Below are 24761 nucleotides of genomic sequence, written 5' to 3'. Positions count from 1 at the left end.
TGCATATTTATATCTTTTTTCCATGTTTTTGGTGGATTGCAGGTCTTTTTTGTAATAATTTGTATGAATTTATTTATATTATTTTTAATTATTTATATTTTAAATTTATTTATTTATTTTGAGAGTGAGAGACCCTGTGAGCAGGGGAGGGGCAGAGAGAGGGGGAGAGAGAGAATCCTAAGCAGCCTCCATGCTGACAGTGCAGAGCCCAACATGGGGCTCGATCTTACCAATTGTGAGATCGTGATCTGAGCCGACCAAGAGTTGAGCCACCCAGGCACCTCTGTTTATTTACTTTTAAATGTTTATTTATTTATTTTGACAGAGAGAGAGAGTGCAAGTGGGGGAGGGTACAGAGAAGGAGAGAGAGAGAGTCCCAAACAGGCTGCATGCTGTCAACACAGAGCCCAATGTTGGGCTCAATCTCACAAACCATGAGATCATGTCCTGAGCGGATGCTTAACCAATTGAGCCACCCAGGTGCTCTTAATTTGTATGGTTTTAAAATAAAGTTACAGGGGCACCTGGGTGGCTTAGTTGGTTAAGCATCCAACTTCGGCTCAGGTCATGATTTCATGGTTCATGAGTTCGAGCTCCACATCAGGTTCTGTGCTGACAGCTCAGAGCCTGGAGCCTGCTTCGGATTCTGTGTCTCCCTCTCTCTCTGCTCCTCCCCTGGTTGCACTCTCTCTCTCTCTTTTTCTCAAGAATAAGTGTTAAAAATAAATTAAAAATAAAATAAAGTTACAGTAGTCCCTTACTATCCATGGGGCATAAGTTCCAATACCCCCAGTGTATGCCTGAAACTATGGATAGCACCAAACCCTATAGGCTATGTTTTTTCCTATACATGCATACCAACAATAAAGTTTAATTCATAAATTAGTACAGTAAGAGATTAATAATGATAACTAATAATAAAATATAACAACTATAACCATGTACTGTAATAAAAGTTATGGGAATTTGTTTCTCTCAAAATATCTTATTGGACTGTACTCACCTTTCTTCTTGTGATGATGTAAGATAATAAAATGCCTATATCCTGAGATGAAGTGCAGTGAATGACATAGGCATTGTGATGTAGCATTAAGCTACTGTTGACCTTCTGAGGATACATCAGGAGGACAGCCTGCTTCCAGACTGCAGTTAACCACTGGTCACTGCAATCGCAGAAAGTGAAACTGTGGGTAAGGGAGGACTACTGTATATTAATTTTCTATTCTATGTTAACAAATGACCACAAATGGTAATTACTTAAAGACACATTTTTTTTTTCAATTTTTTTAAATCTTTATTTCTTTTTGAGAGAGAGAGAGACAGAGTGAGAGCAGGGGAGGAACAGAGAGAGAGGGAGACTCAGAATCCGAAGCAGGGCACTGTTTGTTTTCCTTTTTTTTGTTTTTTGTTTTGTTTTTAATTTTTTTTAATGTTTACTTATTTTTGAGGGAATGAGAGACAGAGCATGAGCAGAGGAGGGGCAGAGAGAGAGGGAGACACAGAATCTGAAACAGGCTCCAGGCTCTGAGCTGTCAGCACAGAGCCCGACGCGGGGCTCGAACCCACGAACCATGAGATCATGACCTGAGCTGAAGTCGGTCGCTTAACCGACTGAGCCACCCAGGTGCCCCTTAAAGACACATTTTTTATCACACAGCTTTTTTTTTTTTTTTAGGTCAGAAGTCTGGGCATGGCTTATCTTGATATTCTGCTCAGGGCCTCTAGGAGGCTGCATGCAATCCAGTTGTCATCTGGGGCTCTAGTCTTACCGGAGTTTGAACTGGGGGAGGAACCATTTCCAAGGTACCTCAGGTTGTTGGCAGAATTAATTTCCTTGCGTCTGCAAGACTGAGGACTTCAATTTCTTGTTGGATGCTACCCTCAGCTCCTAGAGTCTACTTGCAGTTTCTTGCCATGTGGCTTCTCCAGTATGGTCACTTATTAAAACACGACAGCTTCCCTCTTCAAAGTCCGTGAAAGGGAGTCTTTCTGGCACACTTACTAGCAAGACAGAATCTTACATACATACAAAACATAAGCACCAGAGTGACATCTGTGACCTTTGTCATGTTCTCTTGGTTACAAGCAAGTCACAGGTCTTGCACACTTAAGGGGATTGTACACATTCAGGGGCATGAACAATAAGAGATGGGATTTATGGGGATGATCTTAAAGTCTGTCTGCTATAACAGTATTCTACGTTTTAATCATTTTTCTTAATGTGTATGTGTGTATAAAATAAACATCTTCCTGTTTTTCTTGTCTTTAGACTTTTCTTAAGGTGTCTTGTCATATAAAAATTTTATATTTTGATGTGCAGAAATTCTTTGAACTATTGTTGAAACTCTTCTGTGAATTTGAAACTATTTCACTTCAAAATATGTTTTTTGGGGGCACCTGGGTGGCTTAGTGGTTAAATGTCCAACTCGTGATTTTGGCTCAGGTCACGATCTCACGGTTTGTGAGATCAAGGCCCACGTCAGTGCAGAGCCTGCTTGATATTCTCTCTCCCTCTCTCTCTCTCTCTCCCTCCCCAGTTCGAGTGGCCCACATGCCCACTCTCTCTCAAAAATAAATAAACTTAAAAAATATATATGTATTTTTTTAAAAAGTAAAAATACCCATGACTCTGGGTTGTGTATTAGAAAAAAAACTGTATCATGGGATGCCTGGGTGGCTCAGTCAGTTAAGCGTCGGACCTTGGCTCAGGTCATGATCTCATGGCTCCTGAGGTTGAGCCCCACGTTGGGCTCTGTGCTGACAGCTCAGAGCCTGAAGCCTGCTTCAGATCTGTCTTGGTCTCTCTCTGCCCCTCCCCTGCTCATGTTCTCTCTCTCTCTCTCTCTCTCTCTCTCTCTCCCCCCCCCCCCCCCCCCCCCCCCCCCCCCCCCCCCCTTTCTCTCTCTCTCTCTCAAAAGTAAAAAAAAAAAAAATTAAAAAAATCTAAAAAAAAAAAAAAAGAAAAATTGTATCTTAAAGTTAATGATAACACTCTTGAATGTAATTTCATAATTCGCATGGTAACCAGATTTTTTCTGACAAAACATTTAACCAAGATTATTTGGGAATTCATTGGCAAAGTACATTTCAACATATAAATAGCATGTGCACAACTTTTCAGATATATCTAAAATATATAAGGCAGAGAATTAACTAGTTGCTTTGTTTCTACTAGTAGATTTTGAAGCTTTACTGGAAACATTTGAAAGCTACTTTTTCCGTAAATTCCGCTCTTAGTTGTCCACTTCCATAAGAATAGGGAACAAGGTGGTTAGCCCTGTCATTCCTTTTTCTCAAGTCCAACCAGTGACTTTACTGTTAGTATCTATCTTTGCATGCTTACACTTTACTGTCATTGCCTCTTTTACTTATCTCCAGAGGATCCCAAGGTTGGAGTAAACAAAAAATAGCTTTTGTTTCATAAGAAGCAGAAAACTAAATGAAATTATATTGGTCAAAATGGTTTTCCATTGCTAGATACATCCCGTTAGTTTTGTGACTAATAACACAGTTAGAACTACTATTGTGTATTTGCTGTGTGTCAGGCAGTGATTTAACAGCTTTACATATTTAACCCAATCATTCAACAACTCTGTGAGGGAAGTACAATAAAATTTTATGCCAATGTGCCTGGAAGTGAGGTGAATTTGGAAATAACACAATTGGTGCCTGTCTTCAGAGGGCACCAGAGAAGTGAGTCCTCTGGTCTCCACTATTGGCCTGGCTGAGTTTCTCAGATTTAAGCTGTCAAAAGGAGTTCTAGCTAAGCTGGAAATTCTTGGCTTCACTGCCTCTTGGCTTCAAGTTTCAGCTAGATATAGGACCTAGGATGGTTCACATGGATGTTGCTGCTGGAGCAGACAACTGCCTCCAGCTGGTACATGCTGTAGTACCCTATGCCTAGATCTCTCGGCTGTCTAGTGTGCCTTGATCATTTTATTAGTTCCCATCTCTTCCATATCAACCAACATTTCATGTGACTAACACTAAGTAAAACAGACCTTCTGAAGATGAACAATAGACTATTTAATGGGATTGAATGTTAATTTAAAAGAAAATTGTAATCCCAAAGTAGGAGATTGTAACACTTAAGGAATTTGACCCATTTAAAGTATATAATTAAGAAGTCTGTTTATGTAAACTTAGTTTTCACTTCTTTAGCCATAGTTCTATATAGTGCCTTTCCATTCTGGCAAACTACAGGAGCCTATTAATTTATGAGTGTTAGACCTAGTTTTCTTCCCCAGTGCACAGAATCTTGCATATAATAGGCTTTCATTATAAGTTGGTTGAATTGTTTTCAAAGTCTTACTAAAAGTATACCTGTTCCATAAGGTATTTCTCTTTCCATAAACCAAATCTTTGTGTATTCTTTGATACTGATTTTTTTGCCTTTCTTTTTTTTTTTAATTTTATTTTTTAATTTTAAATATATATTTATTTTGGGAGAGCGCAAGTGGGGAAAGAGCAGAGAGAGGGGGACAGAGGATCTGAAGCGGGCTCTGTGCTGACAGGCTGACATCAGCAAGCCCTATGTGGAGCTCCAACTCAAAAACCATGAGATCATGACCTGAGCCAAAGTCGGATGCTCAACCGACTGAACCACCCAAATGCCCTGAGTTTTTAACTTTTGAAAGTAATCTGTACACCCAACATAAAGCTCAAACTCAGAACCCCAAGATCAAGAGGTACATGCTCCACGGAATGAGGCAGCCAGGTGCTCCTGACTTTTTTACTTTTTTTAAATTGTTATTTTGTATTGTTTCTTTGTTTAGGTTATCAGAAGTAAATTGTCTTTTTTGCATGTTATTTTGTTGTATACATGTTAATCATTGACTTAGACGATTAATAGAGTGACAATAAGTTCTGGTTTGCCTGGGACAATCTTGGTTTGCATTTCTTGTTAGGTCTTAATTATTAATAATTTCCTCTTTTACTCAAGAGTAAGCCAAGAGTGTCTTGGTTTAGATAATAAATAACTGTACTCAAAAACTTTTAATTGTGATTTCACAAAATTTAACTGAAAGGGAAAAGACAAAGTTTAGATGAATTTTTTTTACCTTGTATAACATTTTTTCATTTTAATTAAATGAGATGTTAAATTATAAGTCTGTTTCTTGAATATTGATTAATGGAATGTTGCTTTCTTTTTTTTTTTTTTTCTAGGTATTTTAACAGTAGTGATAACAATTTACAATATTGGGGATTGGATTATCCACCTCTTACAGCCTATCATAGTCTTTTATGTGCATATGTGTAAGTTTTTTGTCTTTAATGTAACTCTAAATGTTTGTGCGCTTAACAGGTTTAGTAAGAACTGTGTGATCTGGCTTTGTTGAGTAGAGGACAGATTGTTTGTACCTACTTTTGTATTGTGGTTTGTAAAGCATTATACCTTTGCAGTCAGGTTGTAAGTTAACTATCCAAGTTTGAACATTTCCATAATTTCTTTGGAGGATAGGCTAGAAAGTAATGTAAAAATCTACCTTTGTTTTGAAGCACAGATACTAGTAATTACTCATGGACTACTGACAAATACATCTAATATGGCTAGTTGTGTATGCTTTTTTTTATGGAATGGTCCACAGTGAATGAAAAAGACAGAGGTCCAAATGATATTCTGACTAACATGTCAAGTTAGAAACTCTAATTACTATAGTGTCTCACTTAGGATTTAAGATCAAGGTTGGAATTCCTTCTCTTTTAAAGAAGTAGAATGGTTTATAGAAGATTATGAAACTTCTGTTTGGTGGAGACTCAGTTTTGCTCTTTTTAAAAAAAATGTTTGTTTATTTTGAGAGATAGCATGAGTGGGGGAGGGGCAGAGAGAAAGGGACAGAAAGAATCTCAAGTAGGCTCTGTGCTGTGTGGGGCTCGGTCTTATGAACCGTGAGATCATGACCTGAGCCGAAATCAAGAGTAAGATATTTGACTGAGCCACCCAGGCACCCCCAGTTTTGCTCTTTAATAGTATCCCATTTCAGACTTGAAGTGTGCTAGCAAAAATTTGAGGAACTTATTCATATTACTTTCCAAGCTCAAATCTTACTTGGTTTTTATTTTTCCTTTATTCGTAGTTTGTGAAAATTAGCTTCCTGGATTAAAAATAAGTCCCTAGAGTTTATGATAATCAGATATACTTTGTAGTGCTCAGAGTAGCATAATATGGTTGAAAATTTAATTTATCTTTAAAAATTATGTTTACTTTTATGCAATGATTTATAATTAGTAGCTATTGCTGATTGTTATGATAACTGAGAAGATTATAAACTATAAAACATAATCCTTTGGTCAATACTAGCATATTGTCCTTTACAAAGTATGTGTTTAATAAATGAAACATGACACATCAGATTGTTTTTATACTGAAAGAATTGTGAAGGTAGGGATTTTTGTGACATGTTACATGGTTTTGTTGGAAGGTGAGTGAGGTAGACCCTGTGTTACAGCTTAAGTCAGTTTCACAAGATTAAATAAGAGTGAAGCGTAAGAGCAATGGCCACTTCTTGAAATAGATTCATATGTCTTCAGATGTTCTTTGGCTAAAAGAGATGAGTAATACTGTATGTGTATATATGCTTTGATTTTTCAGGGCAAAGTTTATAAATCCAGACTGGATTGCTCTCCATACATCACGTGGATATGAAAGTCAGGCACATAAGCTCTTTATGCGTGCCACAGGTAAGAGAGCAAAGGAGTTGATTCTCAAAACAAATTTTGATTTTTAAAAAAATTGTGAACAAACTGATAGAAAATTCTATTACTCTTATTGACTTTTAATATTGTGTAACTCTATGTATACATATGTATAATACATGATCAAATGTATATGTAAGGTGAAAAACAAGAGAATAGGAATAATTCCGGGTGCTTTACATTTATTATTATCTCAATTCTTTCAATACCCAAATGAGCTAAATACTGTTACTATCTTTACTTTAATCTAAGGGGGTGGAAGCACAGTTGAGTGATGCTAATAGCTTACCTGAGGTCAGATAGCCATAAATTGAAGTTTTAGTTGTTTACTGCTGCGTTAATATCTTTATTCCAAATTCCTTTCACCTTTTTTTTTAATGTTTATTTTTGAGAGAGAGAGAGAGGAAGAAATAGAGTGAGAAGGGGCAGAGAGAGAGAGAGAGAGAGAGAGAGGGAGAGAGAGAGAGAGAAAGAGTCCCAAGCAGGCTCTGTGTTGTCAGCGCAGAGCCTGACAAGGGGCTCAAACTCACAAGTCAGGAGATCATGACCTGAGCTGAAATCAAGAGTTGGACTGACGCTTAACCGACTGAGCCACCCAGATGCCCCTCACCTTTTTCTTAAAGTAAACCTTGTGGTTATATCTTATACATTGTATTGCTGTGCATTTTTGCTAAATTAAATAATCCATTCAACAGGTATATATTGAGCATGTATTATGTGCTGTTCTAAGAGATTGAAAGTAAGATTAGATTTCTTTAAAAGCTTTACGTGATTTAGACTTTAATGCTCTGTCTTGGCCTTTTCCTTCATTAGTCTGAATTTAGTTGGAGTTTGTTCTCTTCATCATTCATCCAGTCATGAAATCTGAGGCCCAAGAGATAATCTGTCTTGCCTTTCCCTCTGCCATACCATTTTCCTTTCCCCACAGAGCTTTAATCCTCTCTGAACTGCATACTCACTGGAGGATTATTTAGCTTCTGAACTAATACCTGTATCTGGGAACTCACAACCTTTAGAAACAGTCTGTTGTATTTTCAGAGGGCCCCAGTCACTCAACATTTCCTTTTTATGTTGAACCTCCACTTGTCACTTTAGGTTCTGTTTCCTTAGGCTACATAGAACAAGTCTGATCCTTTGTATACCTAATACCCTGCAGACATTTGAGGTCACCTCTTCTCCAGGTTAAATATTTTTAGATACGTTAGCTATTTCTTAGATGGCCAGCTTGTTGAATGTGATTATGGTTTGAGGCCTCTGGTTGTGCTCCTTTGAATATGTTCCATTTTGTCAGTGTCATCTTAAATGTGGCATCTGGAGCTGAAAATAGATTGCATGCTTCTAAAACTGACAGTTTACTGTCATTTACCTTATTCTGGACACTGTAGTTAGCCTGGAACAACAACAACAAAAAATAGTCTCATTGGGTAGCTATGTTGTACTGTTGAAGAACTTAATGTATTTGTATTTCTTTGTTCTATAAAAGAACTGAACATTCCAAATTATGAATTGGTTTTTTTTTTTAACTGTTTTTTTTCAGTTTCCTCCTTACCTGGGTCTGTCAAGCTCTTTATATGCATTAATTAGCAAAAGTTTATGTAGTTTTATAAATATTAACATTTAAAAAGGATTCTTACATGAATTGCATCATTTGAGGTATACTTCATACCAGAAAATTTGGAATATACAGATGCTGGCAAAAAGTGTTGTTTTCCTTTGCTTTGAGTATCCTTAAGTCTAAGTCAGAGCAAAGAGGGAATTAATTTTGGATACATCTAATTGATTTAATGTGTGAATTTGTTAGAGAAAATTACGAGACTCTTAATTAGAGTTGTAGCACCATAACAATTGAAATTAGGCACAGGTGAAGGGAACAGACAGGGTGAACTGTGTAAAGGCTTTGTCCAGAGTGGGTGAGAGCCTCCTGTTAACAGAATTTTCACTCAGGGTTAGAGTGGGGGGAGGATGGCTTTTCATATGTTATTGAAAATCCCAGCAGACCCATGTTTAAAATGATTTGGTTGCTTTTTCAGTGTTAATTGCTGACTTGCTGATTTATATACCAGCAGTAGTTTTATACTGTTGTTGTTTAAAAGAAATCTCAACTAAGAAAAAGGTAAGTTTTAAAGTTAACCTGACATTTCATCTCTGAAATGTTTTATTAGCTTCACTATTAAAGTATAGAGCTTACAGAAGCCATGCTTTGGGGAATAGGCTATTGTAGAACAGTGATTCTTTTGTCAATTAAACTTACCTTAGACTAATAATTGCAGTGTTCAAATGTAGTAATAAGATGCCTGGGATTTAGATGTTATGTACTGCTGGATTACATAGCATACCGAATTTATGGCTTTACTGATAAATCTGAATGGTTTGTGGGAAGGAAGGCATTTTGAAGAGTCGGTGTAAATGGAATACTATGTGGCAATGAGAAAAAATGAAATATGGCCTTTTGTAGCAACGTGGATGGAACTGGAGAGTGTGATGCTAAGTGAAATAAGCCATACAGAGAAGGACAGATACCATATGGTTTCACTCTTATGTGGATCCTGAGAAACGTAACAGAAACCCATGGGGGAGGGGAAGGAAAAAAAAAAAAAAGAGGTTAGAGTGGGAGAGAGCCAAAGCATAAGAGACTGTTAAAAACTGAGAACAAACTGAGGGTTGATGGGGGGTGGGAGGGAGGGCAGGGTGGGTGATGGGTATTGAGGAGGGCACCTTTTGGGATGAGCACTGGGTGTTGTATGGAAACCAATTTGACAGTAAATTTCATATATTAAAAAATAAATTAAAAAAATAAATAAAAAAAAAATGAAGAGTCGGTGTATATTGTCTTATTCCCACTTAACAGATATTCCTTCGGGTCATTTTATACAGGTTAATCATTAGATTGACTTCTTTGATTTGTATATCTACACGTGCTTTCTCTGACAAATACCTGTTAGTGATTTTTTTTCCTTATTACTGAGGTATCTTATGTCACCTCCATGAAAACTTCAGTGTTTGGAGAAATATTTTATAAAAATATTTTGTAAAAATTTTGATAAATTACAAGGTGAGAGGGAACATTTGCTGTGTTGAATCAAACAGTAGTCTTACTCTGATTTGAGTAACATGACTTTGTAAAAAATTTTTTTTAATGTTTATTTATTTTGAGAGAAAGAGAGAAAGTGGAGGAGGGGCAGAGAGGAAAGAGAGAATCCCAAGTAGGCCTGGCACTGTCAGCATAGAGCCTGACGTGGGGCTTGAACCCATGAAACTGTGAGATCGTGACCTGAGCTGAGATCAAGAGTTGGATGCTTAACTGACTGAGCCACCCAGATGCCCCTGAGTAACGTGACTTTCTTATTTCACAATGTTTTTCTTTACAGGTTGCTAATGCATTATGCATATTGCTGTATCCAGGCCTTATTCTTATCGACTATGGACATTTTCAGTATCCTTTACTAATTTAAAAATGAAGTCAGATGCATATTTTGAGATCTAGGCTCAGGGTGTATAATGTTGTCATCCGGTAATGTCTTATTTGCTAGGGTACTTGCTTATTTAAACTGTTTTTCACAATAATATGATAGAATGTTTTCACCAAGCTTTTACTTTAAGAGTAAAGTACGGATTTATTGAAAGTAGAATTGCTTTTCTTATACCCTTTTGGCTTGGGAACAAAATGTTGGTCACTGAAGCTCTTCTGGAGACCTGGAAAAAGAGTGCCAAGTATGCTTATTCTCTTCTAACTCTAAAGAGGTGTAACAGATCTTCTATCTTTTGTAAATGTCATCTGACATTGACAGAAAGGAAATAGTCATCGAGTTTTTCGAGTTTTAAACCAAGATGTTTCTCTAACAGATAGTGGTAACTGGAAGCTTCAGAGAACTAAAACTGAATAATTAAAAGCTATGTGGATTTTATGTCTGTAATTTTTTGATATGTAAAGTAAGGAACATTCAAACAAATCTTAGAGGAAAGTTGATGAAATTTGGACATGACCGTCCATTTTATCTTCTGATGTATTAACTATTACTGTCTGTCCCCATCTGTCCCACAGCAACATGATCGATTGATAGCTTTTCCTTTTGATGCCAGTCTGTTTTAGTTATAACAAAATTAATATGTGTATTTGTCAAAGGATTTACAAAAGATTAAATCAGAGTTTTTATTCTGTCCACTTTCCTAGTTGCCTTTTTTATTTTTTTGCATTCTGGGATCATGGCCATCTGATACTCTGATAATATCAGGAACGCTGAAATAAAGAAAAAAAAGAACAACAACAAAAAAAGTTGTTTACAAGATTTTAAGAACTGTATTTACTTTGAAATGTAACACTCTTACAGAAAAGTGCACAAAATGTAAATGTGTGTCTCAGTGCATTGACAAACGATTACCGGGAGTCAAAAAATAGAATGTTGCCAGGATCCAAAATCTGCACTTGTACAGCTCCTAAGTACTTCTCTCTCCTCCTTTCCCAAAGATAGCCACATACCAACTGATAACACTATAGTTTAGTTTTCCCTCTTTTCTGGACTTAATATAAAAGACAACACAACAGGTATTCCTTTGTGTTTGGTGTTTTTGGTTCCACATTTTGTTTGTGAGTTTTTTTGTAGTTGTGTGTAGCTGTGGTTTGTTCACTTACGTTGCTCTATGTTCTATTGAAAGAATACACATAATTTTGTTACTCATAGACATTTGGATTGTTTCCAGGTTTTGGCTATGATGATATGTTGCTAAGTCTCTTTGTACACATATAAATATATTTCTTATGAGAGAAATTGCAGAGTTATAGGGTATGTACATGTTTAATTTTAGATATTCCTGAGTGGTTTTTAAGCATGGTGTACCACTTAACATTCTTGTTAGAAATGATGTTAGTGTTCCATATACTCATCTTCATCAGTAGTTGGCCATTTTCGTTTTAAACATTCTGATGAATTTGTATCTCTTCTGTGATTAAAATCAAACTCTTGAAGCTTTTGGGATTATGTAATTTGGTGGGGACACATTTTTTAACTACTATGTATTTTATTTTCCTCATTTATTAAATGGGGATAATAATTACCCTTACTTTGTATGCTTTTTTTTTTTAAGTTTGTTTGTTTGTTTAAATAATGCCTACACCCAACATGGAGCTGGAACTCATGACCCTGATCTCATCAGGAGTTGCATGCTCTTCTAACTGAGCCAGACAGGCACTACATTTTGTGTGCTTGTTTTGAGAATTAAATGGATTTTATTATTTATAGCATTTAAAACAGTACCTGGGAGATACTAAGCTCTATATGAGTATTTATTGCTATTATTATCTGTTGTTCTTGCTGCTGCTGCGGCTGCTCTTAACTATTTTTTACTTTTTTGGGCTCTGAAATGATTTGTTCAGGCATAGGTATTTGTGACAATTATTTTTTTTTTTTTTGTTTCTTTTTTTTTTTTTATTTTTATTTTTATTTTTATTTTTTTTTTATATATATTTTTTATTTATTTATTTTTTAATATATGAAATTTACTGTCAAATTGGTTTCCATACAACACCCAGTGCTCATCCCAAAAGGTGCCCTCCTCACTACCCATCACCCACCCTGCCCTCCCTCCCACCCCCCATCAACCCTCAGTTTTTTTTTCGGTTTTTAAAATCTTCTTATCCTTTGGCTCTCTCCCACTTTAACCTCTTTTTTTTTTTTTTTTTCTTTCCTTCCCCTCCCCCATGGGTTTCTGTTATGTTTCTCAGGATCCACATAAGAGTGAAACCATATGGTATCTGTCTTTCTCTGTATGGCTTATTTCACTTAGCATCACACTCTCCAGTTCCATCCATGTTGCTACAAAAGGCCATATTTCATTTTTTCTCATTGCCACGTAGTATTCCATTGTGTATATAAACCACAATTTCTTTATCCATTCATCAGTTGATGGACAAGTGACAATTATTTTGAATACTCTATGTGTCATTTATTTTGAAGACTCATGTTCTTGAGTTCTGGGAAATTCTCGGGTTTGATGATTTTCTCACTTTACTCTGTCTTGAGCTTATTAGACAGATGTTAGAGCTTTCATCTCTGTGTTGAGCATCTCTTTGTCTTTTGTTTTATGGTTTACAAGATTATCTTGACTTTATCTCTAATGCTTCTGTTAAGTTTCATTTGTTTTGTTAATCCTATCTTAAATATGAATTTATTCTTTTTTCTATGATTCCCTGAATTATGTCCATTCTTCTAGGGTGACTTTTTTTCCCCCTTTTCCTTTTGGTTCTTTCTCTTGTCATAGGTTTTTCTTAAATGTGTGTCTCATCCTAGTGTATCTGTGCTTATTTAGGAGTAAGACAGAAAAGAAAGCTGCATGTGAGTTCTCTGTATTTGGCCCACTATTAGGTAAGTGGGCAAGGGGCTGGCCAGTACACTTGGGGGTCCTTAAGTGTCAGAATGTGGAGGTTTGGCACTGTAATGTTAACTTCTACACTGGCTGCCCTAGTGTATTTAGTGTATATAGTTTATTACACTTCTTTGGAGAAATATTCCTTCTGTTCCCTGGGGGTAGGGGATGGGGTAGTGTGGTAAATATTTGGTTGCCAGATAATCTCTACACGAGTAAGATGGGATTTGACTTCTCCATCTAGGCATTTTCACTTAATCCTCCTGTTTTCTTTTCAACATGTTACTCAAGCACCCTAACCTTCATGGTGTTTCCTTAGTGTTCTAAGGGCTTGCAGAGTAGATTGGCTTCGTCGTTGCTTGGGCCTCCTGTATGCATTTTCTAAGCTCTGGTTTCTTCCATCCTATTTTATTTGTTACTGCTTCTGTGTCCTTTCTGTCTTCTAGAAGTGTGTTGAAATCTTTATCTGTTGTAACCCATCTTCCTATTCTTTTTTACAGCTGTGAATATTTACTTTTAAAAATTCCCTATCATTTTAATGGGGTCTTGGGAAGGAGAGGAGGGCAAACATGAGTACGTAGCTACCATTTGAGCTGAAAAATCTAATTGTAATGTTGTTTTGCTATAATAAGGTTATTAGTTTCTGATCAACTTATAGCTTACTATATTGATTCATATTATAGAGGAGGTATAGTGATATCAGTATGTGTGTGTTTTACTTTGGAGCATTGTTTTCTTGTCTAGATTTTGGTATGTTATTATAGTAATAGTGTGAAATAGTCTAGCAGAAACAACGCTACGTGTTAACTACTTAGTGGTCTTTAAACCTGGAACAAATCTGTTGCTCTATTTAGCAGTCTGATTTAATATATTTGAGGCCATTGTATACAATTTCAAATTAGTTTATGACTTCAATACTTTAAATTTCTGTTTAGAAATAGCTTTCATTGTATATATTGTTTTAAAATCACATAAGAAATATGTTCTATAAAATGCAAGATCTATTTCTTTTAATTATTGAGATAATTTCCTTGACACAGGAACATATATAATTCTGTGAGTCTTGGCTTTGCTTTGTGGGGTGTTCTTGGAGTATCTTGTGACTGGGACCTGCTAGGCTCGTTGGCATTTTGCTTAGCTATAAATTATAAACAGATGGAACTTTACCACTCTTTGCCATTTTTTTGCTTTTTACTCGGCAAGTGTTTTAAAAAAGGCCTGAAAGGAAAGGGGTGAGTGGCTTTTACACTACAGAATTTTAAAAATTACTTCAGAGAATTTATTTGGCATACTTACCAGGGAGAAGGTGGTCTTTCATTTTGCCTTTAGGTGACTTCTTATTAATGTGTTGGCTCTGAGGTGAGTTGGAAGAGAGATTGTCATGTTCTGTATTATTTTAAATCTTCCAAACTAGAGAAATATTTTGATCTATGTAAATTTACTGGAGGTAATGTGGATTGGCTCTTGTTAAGAGTATTGCTATAAGATTTCATCCATTTAGAGCATATTACATTTTATACTTATTAGAAATACATCCCAGTTTGATAGTTTTTTTCATGGCTGATTGGAAAGGCATCTAAGTTAAATGTTAATTAAGATGGTGATAGTCTTTTTGTTAGAGAGGTGTACATCTTAATGATTGTGAATTGCTTAACTCTGATTTGACTACATTGCCATATTAAACCTTTTTTAGTAGCATAGATTTATTATTGCTGTATATTTGTATTTATCATCTTTAGTGAGACTGAGACTGATTTCTTAGAATTATTAACCTTTCCTTGTCTACTGGTCACCTTTGTTTTTGTTCTAGGTTTGTATTGTTAATTAAGCTAGCTTGTACAGTTGTAGCTTCCTTCATTCTCTGCTGGCTGCCATTCTGTACAGAAAGGGAGCAAACACTGCAAGTTCTAAGAAGACTCTTCCCAGTTGATCGTGGATTGTTTGAGGTATGTTTGAAAACTTTCTTCTTAGGGCACCTGGGTGGCTTAGCTGGTTGAGCTCAGTTGGTTGAACCCAACTCTTTACTTCGGCTCAGGTCATGATCTCAAGGTTCATGAGTTCGAACCCTATGTTGGGCTTGGTGCTATGCAGAGCCTGCTTGGGATTCTCTCTGCCCCTCCTCCTCTCTCTCTCTCAAAGTAAATAAACATTAAAACAAACAAAACAACTTCTTTCTCATTGGGGCACCTGGGTGGCTCAGTCAGTTGAGTGTCTGACTTCAGCTCAGGTCATGATCTTGTGGTTCATAAGTTTGAACTCTGCATCAGTCTCTCTGCTGTCAGTGCAGAACCCACTTTGGATCTTCTGTCTCTCTCTCTGCCCCTCTATCACTCCCCCCAATAAATAAATATTAAAAAAAAAAACCCTAAATTTTCTTCTCACTCTTTTCTTGTTATACTACCTGTGCTGTGAGTCCTGGGGATTTCATGTAGAAGACACACAAGGAATGTAACTTCAGCTACACTCCTTCCAGTCATTCCTTGCCAGTTATTTAATCCAGTATATAATCTAGCTCAGCTGTCATTTTCTAGTGCATTAAATGAATAGATAATATTTATGCCATCATGAAAGCCATAATTCAATTATACATTTTTATAATGAAATAGGATCCATAGTGAAAGACAGCATGAGAAGTTGTAGCTACAAAGTTAACAGCTTTGTAATTTTTTGGTTTATATTCTCTTTTTAGTCTTAGGAAATTATTTATTAAACTAATAATCATGTTTGCTTCAGGAAGATCTCATAATTCCTTATATAACCTTCATCCATAGTAATTTTTAATGAGAATCTTTAATTTCATTTCATTTAATGCTAGCTTAATCACTCTTGTTAAACTTTTATTACATGGATAATTTGATGATTTAGATTTAGTAATTAAATTAAACAAACCATTTTTCTGAAACAAAAAGGCCTTTTAATAAAGTTAGAGACAACATATTTAGAGATAATTTGCTTTTGATAAACATTTCTTTTAAAAAGAATTAGAAAAGTATATCTTTCTAATTTTTGAATATATAAATTGCTCTAGATTATCTTTTGGTGGATCTATAGGAGGATGGAACCAGCATTTTGAAAGAGATAAGAAAAGAGTTTGGTGTTGTGATGGAATAGGAATGTGTGACTTGTATGTTGATGGGGATACTGCTGCTACTGATATTGATAATCACAAATAATCACTATTATTGTCACCACTCTTACTTACTAGGTGCCACATACTTCACATGTGGTTTTATTTGATTTTTACGATAGCTCTGACTGAGGTATCTATTGTATCCAGTTTATAGATTAGAAAACTGAGGTCACATGGGGCGCCTGGGTGGCTCAGTTGGCTAAGCATCTGACTTTGGCTCAGGTCATGATCTCGTGGCCCGTAAGTTTCAAGCCCCACGTCAGGCTCTATGCTGACAGCTTGGAGCCTGGAGCCTGTTTCAGATTCTGTGTCTCCCTCTCTCTCTGACCCTCCCCTGCTCATGGTCTGTCTCTGTCTCTCTGTCTCTGTCTCTCTCTCTCAAAAATAAAGATTAGAAAAAATTTTAGAAAACTCAGGTCAGAGATTCATGTAGCTTGTACATGGCAGAGCTGTGGTTTGAATTTTGAAAATTGTGTTCCTAACTTCTTTATATTTCCTCTAACCTTAAAGCCTATTTAAAGAAAAGTTTAATTCTCCATCTAAACTGCTTGGTTATTTGCCTCGTTTCTATTTCAGAAATAGTATTTATCATGATAATTATAAAAATGAGTATCATAATGTTTGATGGGGTTGCTGGTCACCTCCATTCACTTGTCCTCAAAATCTGAAGAGTATTTTCTTTGATCTGACAGAGGGAAGGAGGGTGGTACAGTTGTCAGTGATGGTTACTTTCTTGATGTTATGCTTACACAGCTGTGAGTTAAGCAGCTGTGTAGAGGATGGGTTTCACGAGCAGAGAGCTGTAGTTACAAATTTAATTTTGAAAGTGATCCTACCACAACTGCTAATGTCTTTAAATGCCTTGATTTATTAGCAATTAACTCTTGTCATTGTTAGTTGCTAGTAAGTTATACTTGAGATAATTTTAGGTATGTGATAAAATGGGTCAAAAATGTATGTTCTATAAATTAGGAAAAAAATAAGATTTCCTAGAAAAATTTCCAAAGATGAATAAACTTCAGTATCTAGGGATCGTGTACTGCTGTTTGAAATGAACATTTCTTGGGAATGTCTGGATTATGGTTGGCTAGTGATATAGGTCAGTTTGCATTGCAAAAAATGAAGAATTTTTGTGTGTATGTGTGCGTGTGTGTGTGTGTGTGTTCCATGGAGAGTTTAATCAACTTAGTTATAAAATTGTGAACAAGAGCTTCATGTCTCAAAAGTTTAGAGATTATGGGCTGTACCTCGTAGAGTTTAATATTTCTTTCAGTAATATCAGAATGTAAAATTTTTTTTTTTAAGTATTTATTTATTTTTGAGACAGGGAGAGACAGCATGAACGGGGGAGGGTCAGAGAGAGAGGGAGACACAGAATCTGAAACCGTCTCCAGGCTCTGAGCTGTCAGCACAGAGCCTGACACGGGGCTCGAACTCACAGACCGTGAGATCATGACCTGAGCCGAAGTCGGATGCTTAACCAACTGAGCTACCCAGGCACCCCTCAGAATGTAAAATTTAACAAATCTCTTTTCAGGATAAAGTAGCCAATATTTGGAGCAGCTTCAGTATCTTTCTGAAGATCAAGGAAATTTTGCCACACCACTTCCAGATAATAATCAGGTAAGAGATACAAAGTTTGTATATAATGTTATATAAGCTTCTCTCTAAAAGTGTTATGATAATAACTCATTTATCTGACATCATTAGGGAATGAGATGTTTTTCATTAGTGAATTTTCCACATAACATAAACCTATCGCTCTACACAACAAAACTTTTATTTGTAATATTTTATGTGATAATCTTTCTGGATTGTTACCTACTTCCCTCCCCCTTAAACAAAGTCTACTAAATAGGATTAAACACTGTCTTGAAGAGTCATGATTTTCAGTGGTGTATATCAATCTGGGTTCAACCAGAGAAGAATCAGTAGGAGGTGTGTGGGTGCATGTGAATTTATTACAAGGCTTTGGTTTATACAGTTGCGGGGTCTGACTGAAGAGCGTGGAAGTCCACAAGGCAGGCATTCGGGAGGGAGTATCTAAAGGGGAAGGAAAAGCAATTCACATCCAGTTGCTCTTTGGAATCTGAGTTTAGGGAAACCCCAAGCCCTCTTTTCTTTTTAATTTTTTAAAATTAGCATTAATTTAATCAACATTTTAAATTAACAGTAATTAAAATTAATTAACATTAATAAAAATGTTAATTTATTTATTTTTGAAAGAGAGCGCACAAGCAGGGGAGGGGCAGAGAGACAGAGGGAGGCTCCAGGCTCTGAGCTGTCAGTACAGAGCCTAGTGTGGGGCTTGAACCCACGAACCGTGAGATCATGGCCTGAGCTGAAGTCTGTTGTTTAACTGAACCACCAAGTGCCCCCAGGCGTAAGCCCTCTTTTAAAAGTCTTCTAGCGGCACCTGGGTGGTTCAGTTGGTTAAGCATCTGACTCTTGATTTTGGCTCAGTTTGTGATCTCACAGTTGTGAGATCAAGCCCCATGTGTGGAGTCTGCTTGGGATTCTCTCTCTCTCCTTCTCAAAATAAATAAACATTAAAAACACAAGTAAAAGTCTTCCAACTGATTAAGTCAGGCTGTTCAAGAATCTTAATTTTGATTAAGTTAAAAATCAGCTGAATAGGGACTTTGATTACATCTGCAAAATCTCTTCCCAGCAACACCAGGATTAGTGTTTGAATAACTGGGAGAATGTGTATGTGTGCATGCTACAGAATGGGTGCTGCCTCCCTCTGTCCTCTAGTTCTTTTGAGAATATCCTGTGTAGCCCACTGTAGGAGGAAGCATACTAGAGAGAGAATTCAGGGAACTGTGGTTCAGCTAATCCGGGTTAACAATGCCACAAAGCCACCAATGGTGGGAAAATCAATTATTGTATTGTGTTGTAATACTCGTCTTCAGGGCTTGCAAAAGCCGTTTGCCATGGTACTTAATGGCTCCAGATGGCTCTACCTTTTGAGTTCCTTTTCCTCCTTGCTCATCAGCCATTAGTAGGAGAGGCTCTAGCAGTGGCCCACTCCCTTTCTAACTTGTTCTTTCTGATTTATCATGGGCTTGAAAATCAGGTAATTAACTTTTGTGAGAAGAGGGCCAGAGAGATTTTCTTGCGAGTAAATGTTATGATTGTTTGTATTATATATTGTCCCTTTTATACCTGGTTGTGTTTTCTTAATTTTGAGTGATAATTGACTTTTAGTTATCTGTTTTTTGATTCTTTTCTATAAATAACATAAGTATTGTAATGTTGTTCTCTGTGTTATGTAATCATGTATATATTAAAGTGGGTAAATATTTCAGTGCATGGATTTTATTTAAATGTTATTTGGTTTTAAATTTAAATTTTAATAAATAAAAATAGGAGTGCCTGGGTGGCTTAGTCGGTTGTGTCCAACTTCAGCTCAGGTCATGATCTCGTGGTTGATGAGCTCGAGCCCCGCATCGGGCTCTGTGCTGACAGCTCAGAGCCTGGAGCCTGCTTCTGATTCTGTGTCTCTCTCCCTCTCTGCCCTGCCCCCACTCATGCTCAGTCTCTCTCTGTCTAAAAATAAAATACACATTAAAAATTTTTTTAATTTTAATAAATAAAATATAACTTTAATTTTAAATCAACCTAAGTTGGTAAGTAATGTGATCCTTATACTAAAAAAATATTTCCTTGTTTTAGATACTGCTACCAAGAAAACAAATGTTTTATTTTTATTCGTTTTTTTAGCTTTTGTTTTACATTTTTGAGCCTGCTTCCTGCATGTGTAAAATTAACACTTCAGCCCTCTTCCAAAGGATTCAGATTTACTCTGGTAAGTTTCTTATTACTTTAAATACTTAATTCTTGCTGCAACTGGTAATTATATTCTTGCTCTGAATGGGACTTACTGGACTGAGAAATAATACATTCATTTATTTGGTGAGCATGTATTGAGTGTCTAACATAGTTAGGTGCTAGGCTGAATAATCAGAATCTTTCAGTTTAACTCAACAATTATTTAACTTCTGCTTTGTATTAGTCAGTGAGAGAATACAAAGAAGAAAAGAGTGGTGACAGACATGTTTAAATAATTATACTTATAAAGCAGATGGTATTAAGGTCTATTACACATTTAGTGTTGTAATAGTGTGGGAAAGAGAGATACTACTTTGGGGTCAGATTAAGAAAATTTTTTTTAAGTTTATTTATTTATTTTGAGTGAGAAAGAGAGAGAGAGAGAATATCCCAAGCAGGCTCTGTGCTGTCAGCTCAGAGCCCAATACGGGGCTTGCTCTCACAAACTGAGATCACGACCTGAGTCGAAACCAAGAGTTGGATGCTTAACTGACTGAGCCATTCACATGCCCCTGGGGGCAGATTTTAGACAGCTTCTTAGAATAAGTGGGATTGGAGCCAAATTTTGAAAGCTGGGCAAGATTTGAAATAGGAAGGGGTTATATAGCAGAAGAGAATGCAAGGCAGGAGGAAGAGCTTGCAGATACAGAGGCGGGAAAGGATAGGGGATGTTAATAATGGTTATTAAACAATGAAAGGTGTGTGTGTGTGTTGAGGTTAGGAGAGGGTATAGTGAGAGATAAGAGTGAAAAAGGATCAAACTGGGTAAGACTTTGAATGTTGGATTCAAAAAGTTGGAGTTTGATTTGTGTGCCAGAGGAGCCAAAAGACATCTTTGAGGAGAGTGGACAGATATCTGTTTTAGGAAGGTGACTTGTGTTAGTTTGAGGATGAATTGGTTATATTTCCTACAACTTAGGATGTGTCTGAATAGGTTCACAATATCCTCCTTGGCTGTATTTCTGTAGTGTTTAAAATTTTGTTCCTGTGTGCCTTGATCAATAAAATGACATTTTATTTATTTACTATTTTTTAAAGTTTATTTATTGATTTTGAGAGAGAGAGAGAGAGAGAGAGAGAGGGAGAGAGACAGCATGAGCAGGGGCGGGGCAGAGAGAGAGGGAGAGAGAAAGTCCCAAGCAGGTTCTGCACTGTCAGTGCAGAGCCTGTCACTGGACTCAGTCTCACCAACTGAGATCATGACCTGAGCCAAAGTCGGACACTTAACTGACTGAGCTACCCAGGCACCCCTATAAAATGACATTTTAAAAATATCTTTTTAAAATACCAAGAAAATTTAGTTTATGAAAACAAAAGTCTTAGTGGACTTAAAAGGAGACAACAATTTAGAAATTATGGTTTCAGTTTGGGGACTGCCACTTATTTACATTGCATTTTGAAAACAAGCCAGAACATAACGGTAAATACTGCAAAAGTATGTATGAGTACCACAGTGTGAAAAGGATGGTTTCATTTCCTCTTTGCTTTTTTATTACCGTTTCATTGACAGCTTCTCTTGTTTCATTCTGAGAGTGAACTCAGCATTGTAAGTCATCGACAGTTAATATTCTATAGGATTTTTAGAACAGAAGGAATCTGGTTAGTAATGCTCTGATGTCTTCAGTAGGCTTAACTTGAAATATTTGCAGGCTTACATGAGATTATGCTATTTTTCTAAGAAATAACATACTAATAAAGGTAGATTTCACAGATAAGCAAATGAAATTTCAGAACTTAAGTAACCGTAGCAGTGTTAGAGGTAATTACTTTTAGGATTATAAGCCAGGAAAAACATTTTTTCCTGTATTTTCCTAATTTTTTCTTATTTTCCTAATTCCTATTTCCTAATTTTTCTTATTTTCCTATTTCTGTTTGCTATTTTTTTAAGTTTATTTATTTATTTTGAGAGAGAGAGAGAGGGAGGGAGGGAGAAAACATGATTGGGGGAGGGGGAGAGAGACAATCCACTTGGGATTCTGACAGGCTCTGCACTGTCAGCTCAGAGCCTGATGCGGGGCCCAAGCTCACGAACCGTGAGATCATGACCTGAGCCTAAATCGGGAGTCGAATGCTTAACCGACTGATCTACCCAGGTGCCGCTGTTTGCTATGTTTTAATACAAGCCACTATGTTTAAAAAACTAGAAAAGATTTATATTAATGACTTCTGTAATTTTACTTGTGTTGATGTTTTGAATTTTTACTGATTACTTCTGAGAACTTTGAAATCATTTCCCATTATAATTATTTTCAAGTGTATTCCTTTCAGTAAAGATTGAATTATTTCTCAACATAAGTCTGTAATTGAGGTAATTGATAGTGTGAACACTAATATATCTATAGCAGCAAAGTGATTGTCTTTAATTTATTCAAGTAGTATTTTTCGAATGCCCTCTAATGTGCGAGGAGGTCCTTTTCTAGGTACTGGTGTGTAAGTGAATGGCAGGTAACCTCCCTGTTCTCTTAATTGGGGTTTTTCATGCTAGTGGCAGGAAAGGATAAGCAACAAAATCGATCTGTTAACCAGGAAATATCTGGGAGTGATTAGGGTTATTAAGAAAATAGCATTAGGCGAAAAGAGTGCTGATGGATTTGGTTAGATTGAGGTAAGTGACATTTGAGCCTAGAACTGAATGGCCAGAAGGAGCCATTCACAAGATCTGTGCTCTGACTTGATAAAATGTTTTTCTTTAAAGCATGAACACACTGGCATATTTGGCACATAGACAGGTATGAAATGGCTGGTATGAAGTGAGTGAGGGAGGCAGTAAGAAATAGGCTGGAACAGGAAGGCAGGACCCATATAGGAGTTTGGATTTCATTCTTAGTGTTCATGGGAAGCTACCTGAGGACCTTAAATAGGGAAATTTACATGATCTGGTGTGGTGGCTGAGTGCACAGTGGACTGTAGGAGGCAAGAGTGTAGTTACCAATTAGGAGGCTGTGGCAGGAGTCCAAGAGAAAGATGAGTGTGGCTTAGACCACTCCTGTGCCACCATCAGCAGAGGGCAGTGGAAAGAAGTAGGTAGATAATGTATTTAGAAGGTGGTGTAGATAGGATTTGCTCTGGGTTGGATTTGTGTAGATAGATGTCCAATGTGCAGATCATAACCTTCTGAAAATAGATCTAAATAATTCTGATTTAAAACCCCAAATAACAAATGATTACTTTATAAAATATTCAATATATTTTATTGAAATGTACATTTTAAAAACACTAAAATAGATTTGTCTTGCTAGTTTTAGATTTTGAACTTCTTGTCCTTCCTTCAATGCTTTTTAATTAATTTAATTTAATTTAATTTAATTGTTAGAGATTCCAAGGGAGGATGAAGGTATGATTGTTGTGTCTGAAGTATATAGTAGTTTTGTTTATTCATAACTGAGTCTGAATGAACTTGTTTTTGATGGTTAAGTATAGCTATATAATCATTGTTTTTTTAATAAATGTTTTACTAAATTTGAATAAAATTATGCATATTAGTGTTGTGTGGGTATTTTCTTTCTAGATAGAAGCTACATTAAAGCTTTAAAATTTTACTTAAAATGACTTTATTTAGATTCATATTTAAACTGCTGTTATGATTGACAAGCTGTTATATCTCATTCTTCCCCCTTTTTCCTTAAAGGTTAGCTGTGCACTATCATTCTTTTTATTTTCTTTCCAAGTACATGAAAAGTCCATTCTCTTGGTATCATTGTAAGTAAAAATGTTTCAAGTATGTGTTTTATTTATTTATTATTATATGTTTATAATATATACATAAACTTGTTACCTAATATAATCACCTAAGTGACAAATGTTATGTAGTTGGATAAAATTATTCATAACATTGTATTTTTCCAGAATGATTTCTTACAATTTTACTTCTTTATAAAATATAATATTTTAAATTGAAAAGGCTTCATAGAATTATTACTGACACACTTATTTCTGTCTGTTTCTTCATATATATTTTTTATATGCTAATAAAAATATGTCTTCTAAAGAGCTTTTCCTCAGATTGGAGGCTGTTTATCATCTTTGCCTTTTTCATTTCATTCATTTCCACATCTATTCAGTAGCTTTGTTCTCTGTTCTTTCACCTCTTGAGGGGCTTTCATATGTTGGCTCCGTTCTGTTTCTTTTGTCAAAATCTTTGTTTAGACACAATTGGCCATTCTTAATCAGACTGCTTTGTTTTAAGAGCATTAAAATTTTTTCCTGGTCATCATAGTTCATCATAGATATTGGGTGACAGTGGAGGTATATTATCCCAACATTAAAATAGTGTTTACCCAGAACACATTGGAATACTTGAATCCTGCCCTAGATCAATCCTAGCCTGTGACTCTTCCATGCCTTATCCTGTGTTCGCTAGGTTCCTGTGGAAGAGCCATGGACAGAATAACCAATGACAAATGGAAAAAGTATTGCTTTTGTTAGGTGGAGCTTTGGACTAAGATCTCAGTGCAGAGCTTGCTCTGAGCTGGGCTGGCCTATGTGGAAGGCTTCTTTGCTTGAAACAAAACTGTCTCACATCATTGCAGACTAGGAGGACAGTTTAGTTTCATCCTCCAAAGTCTAAACCTGAGTTAGTTCCTACCACTATTAAGTGAGGCTTGGCTGACCCTCCACAAATTCCTGGTGCCAGGTGATGGAACTATGGAAAGGTTTGCTTTCAAATTCCCCAGAATTTCTACCCCATACAAAGGCAGCCCATTCAGTGATCTGTAATCTGACCATACATAGTAGCTCTTGG

At 36.3% G+C, this 24761-nt stretch overlaps 1 protein-coding gene across 1 annotated transcript in view; it reads left to right on the top strand.

The window, feature by feature from the left end:
• Positions 1–24761, top strand: part of ALG6 (ALG6 alpha-1,3-glucosyltransferase) — a 65929-nt gene that overhangs the window by 26187 nt on the left and 14981 nt on the right. Inside the window, exons 4-12 of the mRNA XM_049617062.1 lie at positions 5167–5256; positions 6593–6681; positions 8727–8809; positions 10065–10129; positions 14097–14288; positions 14867–15002; positions 17724–17809; positions 19913–19997; positions 23649–23719. Of these exons, the coding sequence (XP_049473019.1) occupies positions 5167–5256; positions 6593–6681; positions 8727–8809; positions 10065–10129; positions 14097–14288; positions 14867–15002; positions 17724–17809; positions 19913–19997; positions 23649–23719 (897 nt within the window). The remainder of the gene's footprint in view (positions 1–5166; positions 5257–6592; positions 6682–8726; positions 8810–10064; positions 10130–14096; positions 14289–14866; positions 15003–17723; positions 17810–19912; positions 19998–23648; positions 23720–24761) is intronic.

Source organism: Panthera uncia, assembly GCF_023721935.1.
Source record: "Panthera uncia isolate 11264 chromosome C1 unlocalized genomic scaffold, Puncia_PCG_1.0 HiC_scaffold_4, whole genome shotgun sequence".
Lineage (NCBI taxonomy): Eukaryota > Metazoa > Chordata > Mammalia > Carnivora > Felidae > Panthera > Panthera uncia.
Note: the sequence above shows the minus strand (reverse complement) of the source record. Positions and strands in the feature narration are given on the sequence as shown.